We start from the raw sequence: 25,019 nt of genomic DNA on the forward strand, positions 1-25,019 counted from the left end.
GGATTACTCACCCAATCCGTTGCGTTGTTGCAGTATTTTGGCTTGACTAGCGAGTTTGTGTTGTAATTCTTAACAACGTTGAAATGTATTTCCGTGTTTCAAAAGAAAAGTCTGAACATTTTGATTGGTTGCCGACTTGCGGCCCAAACGACCAGACCGTGTCACACATTGGTTTCATCAACTAGAAATTAAAATGATTGTTATACATAGTTATACGTTGATTTGTATGTAGCCGACCTAGGGAGGATTTGATAAGCCATGGACTCCATCCCATATTGTAGCACCAGTCAAAAGTTTGGACAGACCTCCCCATTCAATTGAATGGGAAAGTAAATGGACTGCAATTATATGGCGCCTTTACCAAAGCGCTTTACAATGGCCTCTCATTCACCCAATCACACACACATTCACACACCAATGGCGGCAAGCAACCATGCAAGGCGCTGGCCCGCTCACTGGGAGCAGTTTGGGGTTCAGTGTCTTGCCCAAGGACACTTCGACAGCTGGGGCTCGAACCGCTGATCTGCCAACCTTGCGATCATCAGACTTCGGCTCTACCTCCTGAGACACAGCCTACCAGTCAAAAGTGTGGACACTTTTGAATGGGGAAAGTGTGTCCAAAGTTTCGACTGGTACTGTATGTATGTAGAACGTTTTACTCGAGGCAGCCAGCTATACAGAGAGGAACCATCCAATTACACCAAGCCTAAATGTTTAACCATTTTCACGCAATAACGTGTGTTTACTGAAGCCCCGAGCTGTCTTCTCCACCAAACTACCCAGTGACGTCCAGAGACATCCATTTGTTTAGTGCAACAGTATAATCATTGAATTACATCAATACCGCGCTCAAAATATTGCACTGGCTGTGTTCTGCCGGGACGTATGAATCATTTGAATAGCGCATTTTGTATTTTTAAAGAGCAAACAGATTGATTTTCGTTTTCACTCTTCTATCACCTGCGCTCCTCGCGCTGTGAACGTTTGACAGTTGGCAGAAAGCTGCTGGTTCTGTTTTTTGAAAATCAACTTATTTGCCAGGGAAATACTGAGTGCTATTTTTCCTTCTCATAAACCTGACAGAAACACGGACACACACACACACACACACACACACATACACACTCTCACACACCCACACGCACCCACACGCACACTCACACACACACACACACACACACACAGAGACACACCCACGCACGCACACACACACACACACACACACACACACACACAGAGACACACCCACGCACGCACGCACAGACACACACACACACACACACACACACACACACACACTCACACACACACACACAGGCACACACACAGGGGAGAGCAACTTGTATGCCTTAAGCATTATCCACATCATTACGCATTGCCTGTCCATATCACTGACTTTTACTGTTATTTACTGAAAAGTCAGGGAACAAGGGAAGGAGAGGGAAGGAGGGGGACATGGCTCTCACAGTAGCATTGTGATGCTATTCGACATCCAGTCGGTAAGGCTAGTGTTATTCATTTACAAGTACTTATTTAGTATTCTAAATTGTTTTTTGTTGTTGTTGTTAGCTTACCCTAGAACACCTCTAGCAGGATTCCCATTGTACTTCGACCTCACCTAATGATTTTGACCTCATTAAATTTACGAATCCCCGTGACATTCTTACAACGTTTCCTATCACCGTCGACTGACGCAGCAGGGAAACTTAAATAAATAACGCTCCTACCCCACCGCCACTTTGAGCCACAACAACACTTTCTTTCTAAAAATAAAACAGATTGTAGTCGGACACGTTGGTGCTGGTGAAGTCGCAGTGGCATTTCCATTTGCTGACGGCTAAGTGAGGCCTTCCTTTATGCCGCGAGATGTCGTTGTCCTCCTCTCCAGGGATGACAGGACTTCACAGGGCCTCTGAAGACAGGTGTAAAGGGAACACGCTGAGGGGCTGTCAGAGTTTTTTGTTGAGAAAGGCAGGATACCGTCACCTAGCTGAGGTGTCACAGTCTTTCATGCCATGAGAGGAACCACTGAAGAATGTTTGTTGCACTTGGATGTCAACACTGAACTCAACTGTGATTACTGTGATCGGATGAGGGTCGCTGATGCTCTGAGAAGAATATTGCTCTCTATTTTTAATAGTTTTTTCAATTTGATGTATTCTGTTTTCGGTACCATATTGTATTAAGATAGTGCAGTTATGTATCTGAGTATCGGAGTCTGTCGTCAGTAATGTATTCGGACAGACTAATCATCTGTGTGGCTTAATCTCTTTCTAGAGGTAATAGTTACTTATTATTACACAATCAACATTGCAAAATAGTAATACTCCTTGGAAACTAAGAAATAACCATTCGACGGCAGTAGAAAACATTGGCGTATACGGTGTGAATTTACACAAGGTTACACAAGGTTTCTTTACCAGGTAAGACAATTGAGAACAGATTACTTTTTTACAATGTCGACCTAGAAAAAGGCACAGCCTTGTTAGGGGGTAAAAGAAATACAAAAGTTAAAACACATTAAACATGACAAGACAAAACAGAGCAGAGAACAGGAACAGTTACAAGCCAAGGACAAATCAGACCAACAAACAGGTCCTAGTTTAGAGACAATCGCACGTGTCGTTAAAATTGTCCATGAGTGAGTTCTTGAAGGCCGATTCGGAGGCGAGTTTGACCAGTTTTAAGTTTTCTTCTAGATTATTCCAGGATAAAGGAGCTCTTTAAGTTTGCCCTCGACCGCCCCCCCCCCTCCCACTTTAGTTCCTCAGTAATAACGACCTGTATTTTATTTTACTTTGCTTGTCACTCTGACAGAAGTCCCTCAGGCTTCAACTACGTTGAAAGTTGCTCTTCCAGAAGGTTCCAGGAAACACGTTAATGAACAGTTTAATGCTCTGCGGCTCTCCGGTCTCCGGGGGCGTCGGGCTAATGGCTTGTGGCCTCTCCAGAGCGCTGCGCTAACTCCGCTAACTTCTCCAGATTACCTCTCCCATGCCACATCATTACCGCCTCCGTGCCACGCCGTGTTTCACGCACAATCAGTCGTCTTCTCCATGTTATTAAACCAGTCGCATACTTGACGAAGCCTGAACGCGACACGTATTCCCAGAATAGTATCACTTACTTCCCTCTTCTTCATTTTCCTCCCCATAACCAACTCACACAAGAAGATGTCGTGAGCTTAGAATTATAAGGTTCTATCTCCATTTTTGTCAAAATTGAGTTTTTTACATAATCTGATCCATTAGGTGTTTATTTATGCCTGTGTGGTGTTATTTTTTTAAATGTTGACATTTTTTTAGTTAGTAATTAATAAAATACAAAGGTTCCATCTCACAAAACATAATGGAATGTAAAAACTTTGACATTCAATATCTCTGAACTGCCCTAGACGGAGATAGAACCTTCGAATTCTAAGCTCACTACTTGTTTATGCATAGTCACCCTTGTGTTTGAATTCAAATCCAAACTGTCAGTGTTAGTCATTCTAAGCTCACGATGTGTGACTTTTGTCTCGGCGCAAACGTTGTCACAGACGCCGGTGTCACGCGTGAACGCCTCGTGTCAACTGATGGAGGTTTTATTAATTATCATCAGGTACAATTAAGGTGCTGACTGACACAACACAAGTTCAGGAATCGCACCTTGGGTCGTGTCGTATCTTTGACTTTGTTTGGTGTGCTCACACCCCTGTAGTCGACGATAACGGTGGAGGAGGCTGTTTCTTACAAGATTAAACGCTGTTGCCACAGGTGATACCGCCCTCTTATAGAATGTGACAGACAAAAAAGCTAGACGCCAAACAATTAAAATAGGTCAGCTCAAAAGCCACGTTAGATGTTTTAAAACCGTTTCACAGTACACTCCCTTTTAGGGTATTTCCCATGAGTTTCTACTTTTAATTTCATTGGGTTGGGTTAATGGACAGTGTTTTGGTTCACCCTTTCTTTCATCTATCTTTATCATGGGATTTTGTGTCTTTTATTTTTATTCAATGTACTTATTCAAGTCATTCAGAAATCTACTGTAGGCTAAAGTATTCAAAGGGCTAAGGTGATTGACCTAATGTTACCCATGATGTACTGTAGTATGTAGAATGTTTTCTTATAACTGCACAAGGTCCACAGCTAAAGTACTCTTACATTGTGTACAGCTTGCAATGTTTCACACAAGGCGTTAACGTAGCCAAGCTCCAGGCCGAACAGGAACTGTACCTGATGCATTACAGTACTACTTGGCTCAGAAGCCACAACTCTTGAATGGACAAAGCGTTCTTGTCTGGCTGCGAACGTCCGTAAATCTTGTCAACGTCTTTTTAGCGCTGGTACAAAACATTACTCCCAACCTGTGTCAGGAAACCCAGGGAAGGGATAGTGATAATGACTAGTACAGGGTGGTAGTCTGTTGCAGGCTGACAAGTCTCTTTGTCCATCCCTCCCTCCCTCCCTCTCTCCCTCCCGAGCTCTCAACCTCCTCTCTCTCTCCACTGTTTACGCCTCTGAGACTAAAAAAACCCTCAACAACACCCGAAGCGAGACGTCTAGTGAATGCTAATCACTCTCCAGCCATCTCAGGGATCTGGAATTATATATGAGAGCTAAATGATTGGCAGGCCAGTAATCAAAACACAGCTGTAATTAGACCCCTGTCCTAATGAAGATGCATTTGTATGTGTGGAGGGATTTCATTTCTAAGTCTCTTTCCTTGAGAAATCTGGGAGCCAGACCCCCAAAGGGCATTCGAGGGAGGCGTGAGATCCGCGTCTGGGTGAACTGTGTCACCATGGCGACCTGCTACTGTGTCACCATGGTGACCTGCGACTTATCCGAGAGCTGATTGGGCGATCTGGAGGGTCCCAGTGGGAGATGAACGCAGCGCTTTTTATTGGCGTTTTCCCACAGTTGCTCAATATGCAATCAGAATTGCTCCGTTTCTCTACATGAGGCAAATATCCCTTGATGTCAGGATCTCGTTCACCAAATTGCCACTTGATTAGTGATTTCCTTGGTATGAAAGGCAGAAATCATTTGATTTTTTCCTGTGAATTGCTCTGTCATTATTTACTGTTCAGGTTATACATTTTTAATTCGGCAGTTAGTCTTTCAAATTGACTCAGATATATTTTGATATTATGAAGTATTGGGCTGCATAATGTATTGTCAGGGGTGCAAACGTGCCACCTTTTAGCCGTTTTATCCGTTTTTACCTCAAAATAGGTCAACAATTTTCATGTTCTTTGTTTTCAGGCGAAAAAAATTTTTGTCAGCTTTTTGGGCCATCACCAGTTTGCATCCCTGATTGTTATGTCTAGCAATACTGTGGCTTTATTGCCTCATATATAATTCAATCTATTTTACATGATTCTATTCGTCTAGTCTACATCACAGAAGACAAAGTACAGTATGCAACCAAACCATATCATAGTTGGCTACAAATGAAGTATTTCCATATAAGTGAAATACATTGCTGTAAACCTGGAGTGTTCATTTTACTCTAGCCAAAATGTTGCATATTAATTACTTAACTGTTTTCAATCCCATTTTACCTCACGAAAAGAATAAAATGGTTGTGTTCATTTGTGACACGTTCTAGTCCTACAGCTGATTTACCTGAGTGCACTTGACCCGACCCGATAAACAGTTCTGATCACGAGAACGTTGCATATATATGGCAGTACATCACGCCCAACTCATTAAAACCTGCTGCACTACAGTCTAGAACAGCTGTGCCTTTTATAAGAGACGCCTCGGGGGTCAAAGGTCCATAGTCTTTACAATGGTAAGCTGCTATTTATACATAGTGTACAGGCTTTAGGAGTAGCCTAACCATGTTACGTCCTGTATTACTGCCACTTTCTCTTGAATTATGCGTGATTTAATATATAAATATAATAATATACGCCATTTAGCTGACGCTTTTATCCAAAGCGACTTACATTGCAGTGAGTGCATACATTTTCCAGTATATATGGTCCCAGCAGGAATCGAACCCACAACCTAAGTGTTGTTAGCGCCACGCTCTACCAACTGAGCCACAGAGGACCACACATGATTTATTATGCCTTATGCTGCAATGTAATGTCAGGATTTGATGCCTAAGAATTGCACTCTGTTAAACTTGTGTAATGTGAACAAATAAACTTGAAACTTGAAACTTGAACCAGTGTGATATCCAGACTACCAGAGTTACGCAAGTTGGTCGGTATAATTAATCGGTATATTAAGGAGCGTGTTAGGACAGAGTCGTAGATATGTATGTTCTCTATGACAACTGCATCGTCATGGTAACGTCATCGTACGCAGGTTAACATGACACAGATCACAGAACCATGACCAACATCTCTGTGGCGATAACTTGGTCGCTGATGGACAGTAAATGACAGTATAGTGGAGGAAGGTGAGGAGTGGAACTGGTCAGCGAACGTGGGCTGATGTCACAGTCATCTTCTGCTGTCCGGAATGCAATTTCACAGACACGCTGCCACATAAAACCCATGTCAGACATCGTATTATGAAGTGTCCATGAAGACATGATTTGTTCTACATAAAGGTTGATCCAAGTACATCGTCATCTCTCTGGAAATCTGACCAGCACTCATGGCATGTCTCTTGTCCAATCAAATTACTTTAAGGTCGATTTATGACGTTGAACCCAGTGTGCGCTCTGGCGCTCTCAGAACGAATTTACGAACGCAGCCATAGAGTATAACAGCACCTGGACTTTTAACTACATGTATCACTCCGCCACACAGGTGTTCTGTTACATTACCGTTAATTAGGCTAGGCTACATTAGGCTACATTAACGGTTGTTATCTATTAGATTGTAACAAACTTTGCACCGCAAAGATGGATATATTTCCACAAATAACTTTCGAGTTAAATTGTGAATGGTCGTCAGAAGAGGACGAAAGTGACTGTCAACAGACTCTTATTTCACTGGTTTCAACACTAAATGGAAACCAGTAGCTAGCCTGCAGTAGCGTGTGTAGGTCTACACAAAGTAGCAAGCTGTGCAGGAAGATGGTTTGTGTTCAGGTTGCTTGGCAGCAGTCCAGTTCAAGTTCAGTTGCGGAACTATTTGTGTTGGCGGAGCCAAATAAATGATTAAATAAACGAAGAAATCATAATCTGTTATAACTTTTTACTGTTAACTAAGTACCACAAGTGTGTCATTATGAAATTAATCATTAGATGACAAAGGATAGTGTTTTGATGCACTGATTTGCTTTTGTGACAAGTTGTGAGAGTTAAACCAGCATTCTGCAAAAATAAATGTGGTGTTTTCATCATCACTGACCTTCCCTTCCCTGTCACCACCTCTTCCAAAGACTTCCATCCGGAAAAAGGTTCCTGTCTATCTCACACACACAAACAGACACACAGACACACACACACCGACACAGACACAGACACAAACAGACAGACACACACACACACACACACACACACACACACACACACACACAAACAGACAAATACACAGACACAAACAGACACACAAACAGACACACACACACACACACACACACACACACACACACACACAGACACAGACACAGCCACACACACACACACACACAGACACAGACACAGACAGACACACAAACAGACACACACACACACGCACACACACACACACACACACACAAACAGACACACACACACACACACACACACAGACAGACAGACACACAAACAGACACACACACACATACAGTTGACAGTTTTACATGTATTCATAATTCTAGTTTATAGAGTACACCCCCCCCCCTTCACAGCCTCTGGTCTCTTAGTCTCCCTCAGCCTACACAATTTATTGTTCTTCCTTTTTTTCTTTTTTTTTCGGGGGGGGGGGGGGGGGGGGGGTAATATTCTGCTCATATATTGATGTTTTTTGTCCTATGCACCAACCTCACCAAGTCAATTTCCTGTGCAAATATACTTATAATATCCTGTATTTGGTAGCCAAATTAAATTCCGTTTCCGATTCTGATATTTGCCAAACGTGTTAACTGTTATGGGGAACATATTAACTCTCTCAAGAAATGTGCTCAAGCAATAAAGAAAATCTATAATGAATAATATGAATTATGCGATGGGCAAAGTCGATCCATTGTTCACAATGTCTTTCACATGTGGCCATTCCAGAAGCCAGGACACCCTTTGTTGATTTTCACAATGACACAACACAATGCATGAAAATACAGTATGAGCTATGGTTACAGTGATATATATAACGAATGTCATAACAGAGTCTTCCTATTCTGTTATGCGAGGGAGGGGAGTCCCTGGTGTAATATAACCATCCCCCTTATCTTATTAGGAGTGTCAGCAGTGTCTTAATTGGTTTGCTGAGACCAAAGTCATAATCATCCTTTGAAAACCTATTACAGGCCATTCCATCCAGCAGTGATTGTATATCGCAATGAGATGTGTTGACAAACATTACTAATAGTCAATGGTTGATTATGAAATCATTAGTCCTCGGAAATCTCATTATAAGTGGAATGTCACCCCGTAACGTGTTTATATTCATTTACTGCAAACCTCGAGGATGGTGAGGTGGAGGCCATGAACTTCTCCTCTGCCAGGGCGGAATTATAATAAATAATTATAATGATAATAAATGGTGAAATAGGGAAAGGACGTCATAGGTCTTGCCTATGATTGGTTCGAATCGTAGGCGAGACTTAACATCGTATTATGATAATGTTCAACGACTCGTTTCATTTGAAGGAGTAGTTGACGCTACGTAGAGTGTTTGTTTTAGAGTAATATGTATCAACTTTTGAATTTCGCAAAAAAAAAAAAAATATCATCCATCTTACAATAGTGCGCTGGTTAACACGGTGACCCCTGTGAGTAAAAAAAAAATCTATCTTTGCACTCGATCAAATTTCAGGACCCTCCTTTCATGACTTTTCCTAGATATGTGCGTTCTACCACCCAGTATCCTTACATTTTCTAAATCACTTCAGGATAAGGGTTAGAGTTAGGGTCAAAAAGAAGCGCCCTCTAGTGATCTCTGTGAGTAAATAGCAGATTTACATTCTAAAAACAGGGTCTATTTGACCCCCGAGGCGGCTCTACTAGTAGGTAAAATAGGCACGGCTGTTGTAGTGTTAAACTGCGTCACCAGAAGGCAAAACCGTTGATACAGACACAGTTTCGACATCTCAAAACAAGACATCTTCCAACAGCTTATCTCAATATGATTCATATCAACCACTGCAGATATGTCTGACGCAGAGCTGAACTAGAAACACTAGATTGATGGTATGAAGACATCCTCCACCCTGAACAAACTTTGGGTTATGGTAATGTTGATGTCGGAAGTTGAAGTCAGAAGTTTGTATACATACTGTACATGCTGCAGCCGGGGGCCATTGGCAATCTTAATGCTAGAAGAAGGAGGAGGAATGAATTTCTTCTTCTGTGTTGTGAATTTTTATTTCTCTTTTTTTTTTTTTCACGTATCCCAGTTTGTGTATCCCTGTATCACAGTTCACATATGCTGAGAGGTTGAACCTGAATGCTTAATGTTTACCGTGGGGGCGGTGAGATGATCCTGGACCTAAAGCCAAATACATTTAAACTCACTTTCTCTCACAATTCCTGACATCCTAGTAAACATTCCCTGCCTCAGGTCAGTCAGGATCACAACTTTATTTCAAGAATGTGAAATGTCAGAACGGTAGTAGAGAGAATGATTTATTTCACTTTTGAAAACTGACAGTTTGTTGGTAGAATTTGATATTCCAGAACCTTTGGAATCTGGTTAGGTAGTACTGTATATTTCAAGCATCTCTTTGCCATTTGCCTGCCTTCCTAAAGAGCCTCAGGTCAGTCGATCTCTGGTGTGAAAACAACACTTCTACATCACCTTGACATCCACATAGTTCTGTTTCAGTCGACATGGGTCGACACCTCACTATGGGATATGCATCCTTGCGTACCCTATTAGCTGAAACCCTTTTCAATCAGACTTTGCATGTCTGACCCCGCCCCAGCCCAGCCGTGCCTTTTTTTACCTACTATAAGAGCCGCCTCGGGGGTCAAATGACCATAGTCTTTATAATGGGAAGCTGCTACTTACACACAAAGACCACTAGTTGGCGCGCGTGTAAATTAGCCTGCCCTCCTACACAGAAAAACTGCAAAATAGCTTCATACTAGCTTATCCTGATGTGATTTTGAAAATGTGAGGATACTGGGTGGTAGAACGCACATAGAACACATAATCTAGGAAAATTCATGAAAGGAGGGTCCTGAAATGTGATTGAGTGCAAGGATATAACTCAATATATAATATTAATATAACATTTTTACTCACATGGTTAAATGACCCCACCCACGGCTGTTCTAGTGTTAAAGACACACCAGAGCACACAAGAGTACACCTGTACTCTAACTGGAGTGTGTAACTACAGTACTTACATCTCGCACACACCTCCCTGTCTTACCTTCAATTGTGGCGATTGAGACGTAAGTGAAGGTTTGTTGCTGACGGTTTGTCAGTCACCATTGTGCTCTGGCTTCTCCGCCGAGGGTGTGAGAGCCTCGGTTGCTAAGACAACTCGCGCGACACTCACAGACAACCACTAATTATTCTTTAATTGCCCGCCAGTTGTGTCCTCTTTAGGCAGCATTGTGGAAGGAATATGACATTGATTGTGACAGGGTCATGGGCAGAATAATAACAGGGTGAGACAGGCTAAAGCAGGTTTCTTCAAATCACATTCCGTATCAAACTTTTTAGACTCTAGCAGATGAGAAACTCATCAGGGAAGTTGTTTGAAGAAGTTGGAGAAGTTGGAGAAGTTGGTCGCTCAAACTATACTGCAAAGTTAGTCTCTCTCTCTGTGACAGACTCAGAGCTCTCTCTCTGCATGTTCCATACTTCTGAGTCTGACAGACAGACATACCTTGTCTGACAGACATACCTTCAATGGTACTAAGCACTCAGAAGTGTCAGTCTGTTGATGTTCAAAATGAAATTCCTCACTGTCTTAGCATGAGATATCACAAGTGAGCACATAGCGTTCTTTTAATTAGAAACACCAAACATGTGTTTTCGACTGACTGTTGTGGAACCGATGCAGAGGCGGCAGGCACCATTGCTAAAGTAGAGCCAAGTTTTTCTCACTTGCATCAGGTTGACATGCTCACAACATGCCTTAAATCCTCCTTTGATGTACCTGAATCTCCTACATACAATCGTAGGAAACCATAGAAACCAAAATCACAGTCTTATTTGGCCAGGGTTTCAATAGCAAAACATTATTGTTTTGCAGTGCATAGCCACATGGTATTATCGGCTCCAAAATCTCTTAACAGCAATGCATGCCTGAGTATACAGGTATATCATGGAAAAGTTCATTATTTTTCGTGAAATATTTCAAGCCTTTTTTTTCTTTTAATGTTGACGATTACCGCTTACAGCTCATGAAAATCCCAAATCCAGTATCTCAAAATATTAGAACATTACATAAGACTTACATAAGAATGTATAATACAGAAATGTTGACCTTCTGAAAAGTATGTTCATTTATGCACTCCATACTTCACTTGGTCTGGGGGTTCCTTTGGCACGAATCACTGCATCAATGCGGCGTGGCATGGAGGCAATCAGCCTGTGGCACTGCTGAGGCGTTATGCAAGAGCCTGGTTGCTTTGATAGCGGCCTTCAGCTCGTCTGCATTGTTGGGTCGGTCTGGTGTCTCTCATCTTCCTCTTGACAATACCCTATAGATCCTCTGCTGGATTCGGGTCAGGCGAGTAGGCTGGCCAATCAAGCAGACGGAAGCATGAAGTTCTCTAAAAATCTCCTGGCAGACGGCTGCCGGTTGATAAAACACAGTGGACCAACACCAGGAGATGAGATAGCACCCCGAGTCATCACTGGCCGTGGAAACTTCACACTGGACTTGAAGAAGGAAGCAATTTACCATGAGAGGAAGGGGGTTGTGGACTCATTTACCACTGGTGGAAACTGGTGGAAACCCTGTACAGTGGTAAATGAGTCCACAACCCCCGCCCTCGAATGGTAAATTGCTTTTCTACAACAGCTACCACATAACCTAAAACATAAATGCACAATTTTAACATTAAACTCATTTATTTACAGTCATTAATCGTTTCAGAATACATATATCCTTCCGCCACAGAATACAGTCCCATAAACAAGATCAACCATTGCATTGTAGGTCAGCACAGGTGTTCTTAATCAGATTGATTGGGAGGCGCATTGATACTGCAAATGCGGTCTGAACTGAAGGTTGTTGGGGGTATTTACCACTGTTGCTAGCCAATCAGAATCCAGTATCCAAACATGCTGTTGTAGAAACTTGGAGTCTGTGCCTCTCTCTCTCTACTCTTCCTCCAGACTCTGGGAGAAACCTTGATTTCCAAATGAACTCAATTTCGCCAGGGGGGCCAGAGATGGCAGATTTCCGATAAACCCTTTAATATGCAATGAGAAAAAGTAAAACTGCTATCTTGGCAGGTTCGGTTGTCTGCATAACACTAGTCATACCAATTGGACGTCCACGTGGGCAATTTGACACTATAATAAAACAACTGCGATTGTGAAACCCATGTACACCTCCATCCCTGACTTTTCCAAAATGTCTATGTCTTCAACATAATAGCGTTGTTACAACTTCAAAACCACAGAAAAAAACATCATTTTCATAACTACCAACAACTTGTTTTGATAGCCAACGTCTCTGTTACGGTCAGAACTGAGGAACCCAAGCGCAGAACACAGAGCCAGGACACGTGTCATAGAAGTAATAGAGAGAACGTGGTGAAACAGAAATACTTTGATACTTTGACCTATCGAATACACAGAGAACTAAGTGTGGCTAAGCAGCCGAGAGCGAGGCGGACTTGGAACGACAAACAACAATCTGGAGATGAACGGTTGGGAAGCCAGGGTTTATACACTGTGAGATGATGAGGAGGTGGACCACAGGTGGACATGTTGACAGGTGGAGCTGATGGACCACAGGTGGAGATGATGAGATGATGGTGTGTAGGCTGAGGTGTGGGAAGTGAGCAGATGGAGATGATGAAGAGACAGGCTAGCAGGAGTCTGGCCTGTGGAATTACTTTACATGAATAATAATAATAATAACTTGGTTTTATATAGCGCCCAAGGACGCTTTACAGAATGTACAGACAGAAAGTCAGACAGACACAACAGAGAAAACACAGAGACAGCGACAGTGACAAAACTAGACTAGGGGGCCAAAGACCTTGGTGAACAGATGAGTTTTGAGGGCTGATTTGAAGGTTAGGTCCAGGGTGGGGGCGTTGCGGATCGCTGTGGGGAGAGAGTTCCAGAGGGTGGGAGCTGCCACGCTGAAAGCTCTGCCCCCGAAGGTCCGTAGGTTGGTGCGGGGGGTGGAGAGCAGACCCATGTCTGAGGACCGCAGGTGCTCTTTCTAAAGGCTTTATACATTTATAACCAACTGTTTGTTATCCTTTATGAATGAATTAACAAACATTTAACTTTTCAATTTCGTCGAAATTGTTCAAAAGCCTTAGTGCGAGCTCACTATTTGGCAAGCACCAAGCAGTGTTCCAGCAGTAACTAATGAGTTATCAGGGGTATAAATAAAAAGATCGAATGATCAAATGTTTCAGCTACCGTAAAAACTTCCAACAAGTGCTGAGTCATCAACAAATGCCTGTCTCTAATAATAGCCTGGCCAGTAATGATGTATCTGAAGCAAATAAGCACTGGTGTCAATCAAACTCTTGGTGAAAATACATTGTTGCATGAGTCAAGCATTGGTTGTTAGCGACCATTGCAACACGAGGCTTCCGGTTGATTCTACAGTCTAACCAGGTGTGAGCCGTGATTAGAGCAAGCGTCCAGGCGATTAAAAAATATTTTACGGTAATAAATCATTTATAACCCCTTTATAAAGGGCATGTTATCGTATAGTTTTACCCAATTGTGTTATATTACATGGATATCATATGCTAATCTAGAAGTACAGGTCTTGACCATTTTTCCTTCACAGTCTGCATATGACATCTCTCTGGTATGTAAAAGCGGGAATTATCTCAGGTTAACCTTGCCATCACTCACCCGATCATTTCCCGGCAAACCATGAAATGGTTAATGGCCCAAAACTCGCCATTTATTCCCCTCGATCTGCATAAAGTAGATATGCATAATGAAAATGTTCAATTACCTGTGCTTCCAGCTCCCATGGCCCCCCATGTTAATGGTAAGAGCAAAAAAGCTGATTGTCTCCAGCCCCACTACCTTGTCAGCAACAGTACCCTCAGTAGCAGGATGTAGCAGAGAGAGAGAGAGAGAGAGAGAGAGACAGAGACAGAGAGAGGGAGAGAGACCAGAGAGAGAGAGAGAGAGAGAGAGACAGAGAGAGAGAGAGAGAGAGACAGAGAGAGAGAGACAGAGAGAGGGAGAGAGACCAGAGAGAGAGAGACCAGAGAGAGAGAGAGAGAGAGAGAGACAGAGAGAGAGAGAGAGAGACCAGAGAGAGAGAGAGAGAGAGAGACAGAGAGAGACAGAGAGAGAGAGAGAGACCAGAGAGAGAGAGAGAGAGAGAGAGGGGGAGAGAGAGAGAGAGAGACACACACAGAGAGAGAGAGAGACAGAGAGAGAGAGAGAGACACAGAGAGAGAGAGAGGGGGAGAGAGAGAGAGAGAGAGAGAGAGACAGAGAGAGAGAGAGACACAGAGAGAGAGAGGGGGAGAGAGAGAGGGAGGGAGAGAGAGAGAGAGAGAGACACAGAGAGAGAGAGAGGGGGAGAGAAACACAGAGAGAGAGAGGGGGAGAGAGAGATAGAGAGGGAGAGAGAGAGAGGGGGAGAGAGAGAGAGAGAGAGACCAGAGAGAGAGAGACAGAGAGAGAGAGAGAGACACAGAGAGAGAGAGAGAGAGAGAGAGGGGGAGAGAGAGATAGAGAGGGAGAGAGAGAGGGGGAGAGAGAGATAGAGAGGGAGAGAGAGAGGGGGGGAGAGAGAGAGAGAGACACAGAGAGAGAGAGAGACAGAGAGAGAGAGAGAGACACAGAGAGAGAGAGAGACAGAGAGAGAGAGAGAGAGAGATAGAGAGGGAGAGAGAGAGAGGGGGAGAGAGAGAGAGGGGGGGAGAGACACACAGAGAGAGAGAGAGACAGAGAGAGAGAGAGAGAGAGACACACAGAGAGAGAGAGAGACACAGAGAGAGAGACAGGGGGAGAGAGAGAGAGAGAGAGAGAGAGAGAGAGAGACCAGGGCTTTGGGAAGGTAATGAGATCATGTGTATGCAGAGTTATTGCTGCATGTGACATTTCACCACTGATTGGGACGTTGTTATCTCCCAATTTAAGGTGCCTCTCCTCCGCTTCAGACGCGCAGAAACACACACACGCTCGTGGGATATAAGTGAGGAATCACTGCATCCAGCACCCAACTCAGGACAGCTGAAGCCCAAGACTCTGGTGAACGTAATGATGTCTCTCACCAGAACAGGGTTTCAGGTTGTTCCTGCATTGCTGGTGTCTGGGGTAATTGTCCCCGGTGATAAAATCGGGGAAGGGTCTGGATATGTCTGGATAGGGGCGGCTGTGTCTCAGGAGGTAGAGGTTGGCAAATCGGCGGTTCGAGCCCCGGCTGGCCACATGTCGAAGTGTCCTTGGGCAAGACACTGAACTCCAAATTGCTCCCAATGAGCGGGGCCGGCCGGCGCCTTGCATGGTAGCTTGCCTACCTCGCCATCGGTGTGTGAATGTGTGTGTGTGAACGGGTGAATGAGAGGCCGTTGCAAAGCAGCTTTGGAATAAGGTGCTATGTAAGTCAGTCCATTTACCATGTATGTCTCCGTCTGTTCGTATGTAACACACGATATCTCAGACACCACAGGGATGGTTTTGATGATGAAGATTTGGTAAACGAGGCGGCTTGCCTCAGAGATCTGGCCTTTACTAAAACTCACTGATTGGCCCAAGGAACAGCGGTGCCGAGGTAAACAACGTAACTTCCAAAATAACATTGATATAGGGTTGCTATAGTAACTGGAATTCCAAACATTGAACCAGCATATCTCCTGTCCCGTTTCAGCTATAGGTCAGGGGAATTGTGGTACATATTTGAGCAACACGTTTCTAATAAGGAACCCGTTATATTTTCTTCTAAACAGACTTTTTAACAAGCATATCTCATGCCCTGTTTGAGTTAGTCATGTTGGTTTGGACATACAGTGCCTTGCATAAGTAATGGCACAGTGAAACATGTTTTTCTTTTATCTATTCTCTTTATCTTTACTATGAGGTTAAAGAAGAGATTAACAGAGCATGTCTTTGATGGTATTTGTGTATATAATTATTGTTTTCACCATTTGTGACATGTTCTATAATTTCCAGTCACATATCACTGGCCAAATTAGCATATTCTTAAAAAAAAAAACTTTCATGGGCTGCTTTGTGATTTCAACAGATTTAACATGAACCCAGGTCTTCTATTTATTTCACTTCATTTTAATGGCTAAATCATAATTTATATATACTTTTCATACGCTTCAATGAGCTTTCAGTGTGTGTTTCAGCTCCTTATAACTGCACCAACCCACCTCTGGAGAAACATGTTGTACATAAGAATCAACTTGACATTCACTTAAGCAGTGTTGAGAACTTCAAAAACATGTTGCGATTCAAAGCGTGTTGCAATTAATGTTTCATGAGCCTGTGTATCTTTATCAGATTAATGAGGTACTATATGAGTGGGAATGGAGCTTGGGGAGGCAGTTTAGAGATCTTAGGGCAACATGGAGGTAATGTCAATGACATGTATTGATTCTCAAGTATTTAAGCATTTGCAGTGGGGGGAAATTATTTATTCAAGAACTATTTTGCTGTGTGGTTTTATCGAGTTAATAAACATACCCATGTGTGGTCTAAATTGAATGTGAATAGCCTCAATGGAAATGTGTTGATTTTTTTTTTTTTTAGATATGTGTTGAATACGTATTTCCGTTTTCACTTTGTATGTGTAGCTAGTACTGTATGCAGCTATTCGTGAGCTTAGAATGATAAGGTTCTATCTCCGTTTAGGGCAGTTCAGGGATATTGAGCGTCAAAGTTTGTACATTCCATTATGTTCTGTGAGATGGAACCTTTGTATTTTATTCATTACTAACTCAAAAATGTCAACATTTTAAAAATAACACCACACAGGCATTAATAAACACCTAATGGATCAGATTATGTAAAAAAAACTACATTTTGACCCAAAATGGAGATAGAACCTTATAATTCTAACGTCACGTATTTTAAAAGCAGATGTGTGTTTGTGTTTTGTTCTGTCTCAGGCCACAGGTTTGTGAAAGAGGGGGAGCACGTCGAGATGTCAGGCATCACCAAGGAGCAGTCGGGGTCGTATGAGTGCATCTCCTCCAACGACATCTCCGCCCCCGACGTCAGGACTGTGCAAGTCACCGTCAACTGTAAGCATCGACGTCAGCGACAACAGCATGTTATATTCCTGTGTTCAAACACAGACAAATGGTTCCAATGTCTGTTGATACAGATAGTTTGAATTCCTCAATCTCATCAAATTAACACTAGAACAGCTGTGCCTATGTTACCTACTATAAGAGCCAATATAAATCAAATGGAATATGGTCAAATGACCATAGTCTTTACAATGGAGAGATGCTTTTTACACACAACGACCACTAGTTGGCTGTCTTGTAAATTAGCCTGCTTCCTACACAGAAAAACAGCAAAATAGCATCATACTAGCTTATCCTGATGGGATTTAGAAAATGTAAGGATACTGGGTGGTAGAACGCACATATCTAGGAAAAGTCATGAAAGGAGGGTCCTGAAATTTGATTGAGTGCAAAGATATATTAAAAATAAATACTTACAGTATTGTCAAATGACCCCACCCATGGCTGTTCTAGTGTTAAACTGCCATGTATGTGTTGGGAAGCCCCCCTGAGAAAGACACCTTGTGTCTCTCTTTTTGGGGTGATTACCACAGAATTCCAAGTGTTTTTGAGTAAACTGTCAACATGGAAGACATATCTAAGAGCAAGTGTCAACATTGTGAACCAACCCTTTAACAAACATTGATGTTGGGGTCTCTCAGGGAGCTAAAAAGTGCCTGTGGTTTACAGCGTTAACATAATTGTTATCACTGTTAGGAAATGGATACATGTCAAACTCATACAATCTGTTTGATGTGACACATCCCACAGATGCTCCCTTCATTTCCAAGGCAAAGAGTACGGATACCCCAGTGGGACAAAAAGGAGTCCTCCAATGTGAGGCGTCTGCAGTCCCCGTGGCAGATTTCGAGTGGTACAAAGAGGACCGCAGGTAAGACCCTTAACGCACATAACTACCTTAACTGTACATATCTACCTTAACTGTACATGGCTACTGTAACTGTACATGGCTACCTTAACTGTACATAGCTAGCTTAACTGTACATATCTACCTTAACTGTACATAGCTACCTTAACTGTACATATCTACCTTAACTGTACATATCTACCTTAACTGTACATAGCTACCTTAACTGTACATATCTACCTTAACTGTACATATCTACCTTAACTGTACATAGCTACCTTAACTGTACATATCTACCTTAACTGTACATAGCTACCTTAACTGTACATATCTACCTTAACTGTACATATCTACCATAACTGTACATGGCTACCATAACTGTACATATCTACCTTAACTGTACATATCTACCTTAACTGTACATAGCTACCTTAACTGTACATATCTACCATAACTGTACATGGCTACCATAACTGTACATAGCTACCTTAACTGTACATAGCTACCTTAACTGTACATATCTACCTTAACTGTACATAGCTACCTTAACTGTACATAGCTACCATAACTGTACATGGCTACCATAACTGTACATATCTACCGTAACTGTATATATCTACCTTAACTGTACATATCTACCATAACTGTACATAACTACCGTAACTGTATATATCTACCTTAACTCTACATATCTACCTTAACTGTACATATCTACCATAACTGTACATATCTACCTTAACTGTACATACTGTATCTACCTTAACTGTACATATCTACCTTAACTGTACAGAGCTACCTTAACTGTACATATCTACCTTAACTGTACATGGCTACCTTAACTGTACATATCTACCGTAACTGTATATCTACCTTAACTGTACATGGCTACCTTAACTGTACATATTGTATCTACCTTAACTGTACATAGCTACCTTAACTGTACATAGCTATCTTAACTGTACATAGCTACCTTAACTGTACATATCTACCTTAACTGTACATGGCTACCTTAACTGTAGAAGCCCTGGGCCTTCATTTCTAACCGAAGTATCTCATTACTAGCATCATTACTAGCATCATTACTAACCTCATTATTAACCAAAGTACCTCATTACCAACCAAAGTAATTTAGTTAGTAGGTATTTGTCATGGTGACAACAGATTACACTTCACTGCCCTAGTGGAATGCTTGATGAATATTCTCTGCTACATTTTCTCTTTTTATTTTGGGTCACACACTGGGTATGGGCATGGAAATGAGGACATTTTAAGGCGTCATCATAAAGGCGCGTGTGTGTAGAATGCTAAATGTTCTGGGTAGTTCCGTCAGAGGGTCACAACTTGCTCCTTTAATTTCTCCTCAATTTCCACCAGCTCTGGGTCGTGATCCCTGCAATCGCTCAGATCAATAAATGTGCACAAACGCATCAGTCGCTCGGTTGATTCGTTGTCACACTTTGATTCTCTAATCGTGACTGTCTGTATTCCTTTCTATCAAACTCGATGTCAGCTTCGCGCCGCTCGACGGCCAAAATGTGATGAGGCACAGTGCATGAGGCAGAGGGGGACGTGAGGACATTGTGACATCATAATCCTCTCCAGACAGAAATGTCAGTGAACTCACTTGACTGGCTTTAGGGCTTCATTGATAGCTTCTGGAATATTAACATCTTGCCGTATCAGAGAGGGTTGAGCATGACGGTCATTGGTCAGCTCAAGTCGGATCGGGACTTGCTGCCCCAGAAATCTATTTTCTGTTTATTTTCTGTTTATTTTCTGTTTTTCTTTCTGCAACATCACTTGTGGAGTGTGTTGGAGCCAAAACACTGTTATGTTGTTATTTATAAAAAACCTCCCTTTCTGAGTGGTAGTTTCGATCTAAGACATGACAAATACAAACGTTTCCTTTGAAAGTGGGTCCGATCCAACGTGAGGACGTAAGATGGAATATGAGGAAGGGATTTCTTCTTTTTGAGTTACTGTACATCAGTTCAGACACGTGGGGCGGTTGTGTCTCAGGAGGTAGAGCTGCTGTCTAATGATCGCAAGGTCGGCAGATCGGCGGTTCGAGCTCCGGCTGGCCACATGTCGAAGTGTCCTTGGGCAAGACACTCAACCCCAAATTGCTCCCAGTGAGCGGGCCGGGGCCTTGCATGGTAGCTTGCCGCCATTGGTGTGTGCATGTGTGTGTGAATGGGTGAATGAGAGGCCGTTGTAAAACGCTTTGGATAAAGGCGCTATAGAAGTGCAGTCTGTGACGGTGTGAAAGAGTTGTTCAACCACACCTAGGCCAACATATCGTCACCTTCTTAAAATAAAGGCCGTAGCAGCAAAAGTAATCTATCTCCGGTCAGCGACCATTGGCAGTCGCATGCTAGAAGAATCATTTTCTGTTGTTGTTGTTTTTCAAACAAACCAGTCTAGTTGTGGAACGGCACCTATGATGTTGTCCACATGATCTGTTATAACGTACGACAGTTTGGTTTCATCCAGCTGCCAGTCGTCTAGGGCCTCCTGAAGTGCATCTGCCAGGTTGTCGGCCGTGTGATTTCTCAGGAAAAAAGCTTGTTTGAACCACCTGGACATGAGCTACCAATCAGGGGTGAAGGCATGGCCCGTTAAGGACCTCATGTTGATACTGAACCACATGCCTGTTGTTAAAGAATAGCGCTGTGAGTCCAAGACTAAGGCTTACAGGTCGGGGGAAGCTTGTTGGGCCTGTCAGGCACATCATACTGGCGGTCTAGTCTCTGTAGCATGTCTTTGCAAGATTCCTTGCATTGTTGTCGATGACGCATGAATCGGCCTTTAGGTGCGTGTGTAGGTTCAATGTATTCCAACCTCTTGCCACACACACCCACATACCCGCATCCCAAGCATGCCTCCACATTGCTTGGTCACCTTTGTCGTCTGGTTGGAATTCAACATTTTTGAGGGCAGTTGCATTTTTCTTTCGCTCCAAATCCTCAGAAAAACATTAACATTTAGTTGTGTCCTCATTCGGCACCAACTTAAGATTAATAAGCATGTTTTCAAGGTCAGGAATAGCTTACTGAGCGGAGGGAGAACAGGACTTGACAGTATTATCAGCATAAAGATACAATTTACAATTGTTCAAGGACAAACAAATGTATTTTATGGAAATGGTAAACCGCATTGTACCTAGAATTGAACCTTGTGGAACGCCTTTATTATCATTGAGAAAAATAGTCTGAATGAGTCCTATCCTGCAGGTCATTTTGAAACCAATTATAGGCTGACTGACTGAATGGCAGATAGCCTCAGTAATAGGAGGGTATGATCAACAGTATCAACAGCCTTCAGAGGTCAATATAGAAGGCTGCACAATGTTGTTTCTTATACAGAGAGATCACAATGTAATGTACAGTTCCCCGTGGAAGTAATGGGACAGTAAAACATGTATTATTTTATATATACACCCCCTTACTTAATAACCCTATTTAAGGGCACCAAAGGTAATGGAACAGGGGTTGACAGGGGCTTCTGGCTAGTCAGGTGAGGTGTTCCATCACAGACTCTGTGCAGCCATAAGAGAGCTGCCAATGTCTCGTATTGATTCTGGGCTTTGTGTTTGCCTTTGGAGTCTGCTATCTGTCAACATGAGGACCAGAGGTTCTATTTGACCTATATTTATACTGGAGGAACAGACTGAGGCCAAGGCCGCTTCTGCCGACGCTCCTGTCCACCATATCTACACAACAACAAAACAACACACAGGAAATACCACACAGTTCAATACAGGAATCAGTCCATCAAATAAAACCATGTTATTAGGACAAACGATCATGTCAGATGTCCTCAATTAACCACAACAAACAATCATGTCTTTCACCAAAGAGGGCCTCAATTAACACTAGAACAGCAATGGGTGGGGTCATTTGACCCCTGTGAGTAAAGAAAAATGTTATATCTTTGCACTCAATCACATTTCAGGACCCTCCTTTCATGACATTTCCTAGATATGTGTGTTCTACCACCCGGTATCCTTACATTATCAAAATCACATCAGGATAAGCTAATATAAAGCTATTCTTTTGTTTTTTCTGTGTAGGAAGCAGGCTAGTGGTCGTTGTGTGTAAATAGCAGCTTGAGCATTGTAAAGAGGGGGTCTTTTAGTAGGTTGTCCGGTCGTTCATGGCTGTTCTAGTGTTAACACCCTAAAATGCCCAAGCGCCACCAGAACATCCAACGTATCTTTTTTCCAGTAGATTGTTCCAGCAGTTAGGTGCACCATAACCACAAGCGGATCTACCCAAGTTGGTGGAGATCCAGGGAACCTAAAGAGTTAACCAACTCTGAGAACATTGTTCCAGTAATTTATGTCCTTGAATTGTAATAATGAGGTTAGCTAAGCCAGGAGTTTATGGCTTAATACATAACACAGGAGTAATTAAGAGATCTACAGGATTTATACACGGTCCAACCAACCTTTAGATTAAATATGCAAATATAAGTAGCAGTGATGAGTATTAAACTATTATCAGTGATACAGCGAAGGGCGCTATGATGTAGGTGGCATCCAAACGTTTGGAGTAGTGGCTGCTGCATTTTGGTAGATGATATCTCCATAATCAAGTACTGAAGTACAGACAATCTGCTGTCTTCTGTTCAGGGAAAGACACAATCTATTCCTATCAAAGTCTTTGTCAAACCAAATGCCAAGATAGTTATAAGTCGGGACACACTCAAGGAGGGCGCCACCCAAAATCCATATGTGACATATGTGACAGCACCTGGTCTTCTGGGTAACAAGTAGACATTAAGTAGATGTTTTATTGTTTTACATATTATGAAAGTACAGATTGTAAGCTTTCAAATGATGTGTAGATTTCAGACGTAGCTGGTTAACTCCACCCCCAACCACTCCCTCAGATCAACCACAATATTCATGATTCTTTTATTGCCTTGTGTGACAAAAGTTTATTACATCCCATTATACAAGTACAAGAGAGTACAGTTCTTATTGCTTCAGTTCCAGTCGACGTTGCAGCAGCATTAGAAAACAAAATGGCAGTATTTATAAAAGGAAACAATATGGCAAGATACAATTGAGCAATAGAATAGTAACAAATTATAATGTTGTGTCTGTGCGTCTGCATTTGGCATTATAGTCCATAATGCATCTAGTGGAACTTTGGTGGAGGGCTGGTGATGTTTCATGTTTCGGAACAGAATTCTATGATCTATTATATTCTATCAGAACAGAATTCTATGATCTATTCTATTCTATCAGAACATAATTCTATGATCTATTATATTCTATCAGAACAGAATTCGATGATCTTCTCAAAAAGATAATTCTGTCAGAGTGGGTTTTTCTGTGTCAGTGAAGCATCTCTCCCCATTTCTATTTCTATGCTAGTAACAGCTAGTAAAAGAGAACGTGTTTAGAAAGTGTTTTTTCATGCTTAATAGTGCATATTTATTTATTGATTTATTGACGCTGTAGTGGAGGATATCTTCATTTCCAGTAAAGTAGCTGCCATCTTGTTGTGACATTTGTGTTTATCCCACCCCTTCGTCACTGGTTTCTTGAAAACAAAACATGCCCCCCACCGCCGAACCCTACTGTTAGCAGATCGAAAAACAAGCTTACTTTGCTGAAGAATTAAGCGTATTTAGTGATTGTAAAACTGTTGTTTGTTATATATCGAGTGGGTACTTCAAAACTTCAATTATTTGCAGATAATCCAATATTGTTGATGTCAATAATAAAAATAACTGGACAAAGTTCATAACTGTCCATTAAATCATAATCAAACCATTTGTCTGAAACCTGAACCAGGCCTATTTCAGACAACCTCTGAATAAGTAGGTAATGCTCGACCGTATTGGATGCCTTGGAGATCTCTAAATAGGGCAGAACAGTGTTTTTTTTTTCTTATCTAGGCAATTTAACAGATAATTGAATACGAGTGTAGCCGCTGTGCGGAGACTGTGCTATGACCAGGGCTAAAGCCAGACGCTTAGGTTCTTAGCTGGGAGTTGAAAAGTTGACCCTTTTCCTAATACTTTGGAAAGGCAAGGTAGCTTGGATATTGGGGCGGTAGTTATCGAGGTCGGAGGGGTCACCATGGTGGGAGCATAGGGCACTGCCTTCATACCTTGGGCATGTTAGATAATAGTCAGATTAAACATGTGTCAATGACTCTGCAATCAAGGGGGCAGAAAGCTGCAATAGGTCTGTATCACGCTATCAGGCCCAATGGATTTCACATTAATTTGAAGCAGGACATCTATTACACCTCTGTAATGAGGCCAGAATCTAACAAAAACGTCTAGGTAGAGATGAAGAGGAATCTCAACGCTTGAGGGCATTTTAATTGTTTCCCAAAAATGTTGTAGGACCACCAGCAGAATCTGAGATAGCACTTAGGAGGTATAGCTTGATTTAGCTTTAATAATTGATGAGGTACATCTATTTCTCAGTTGCCTGTACTGAAACAGGAAGTATTGGCAGCGTATGGGGGGGGAAATGGGATTGACAGGGCTAGGGCTAGCGTCTCCTCCTCACCACTCTAACACCTTCTCCATGTTGCTAGAGAGGATGGCTGCTCCTCTTCTGTGGAATAATTCATGAAATGAAACTCTTCTGTGAAAAGATTCATGAAATGCTGGTCTCTCCCAGAACGCTTCAAGATGTGTCAGTGACAGTAAATGAAGCTATTAATAGGTT

The 25,019-nt window shown here is 42.3% G+C and overlaps 1 protein-coding gene across 2 annotated transcripts in view; it reads left to right on the top strand.

Moving 5' to 3' along the window:
* opcml (opioid binding protein/cell adhesion molecule-like) overlaps positions 1-25,019 on the top strand; it is a gene marked incomplete at its 5' end in the record, with an annotated part of 326,376 nt that overhangs the window by 294,651 nt on the left and 6,706 nt on the right. For both annotated transcript variants that reach the window (XM_080529955.1, XM_080529954.1), the window contains 2 exons: positions 17,332-17,466; positions 18,226-18,346. In XM_080529955.1, the coding sequence (XP_080386081.1) occupies positions 17,332-17,466; positions 18,226-18,346 (256 nt within the window). The remainder of the gene's footprint in view (positions 1-17,331; positions 17,467-18,225; positions 18,347-25,019) is intronic.

This window comes from Nansenia antarctica, assembly GCF_963989245.1.
Source record: "Nansenia antarctica genome assembly, chromosome: 4".
Taxonomy (NCBI): Eukaryota; Metazoa; Chordata; class Actinopteri; order Argentiniformes; family Microstomatidae; genus Nansenia; species Nansenia antarctica.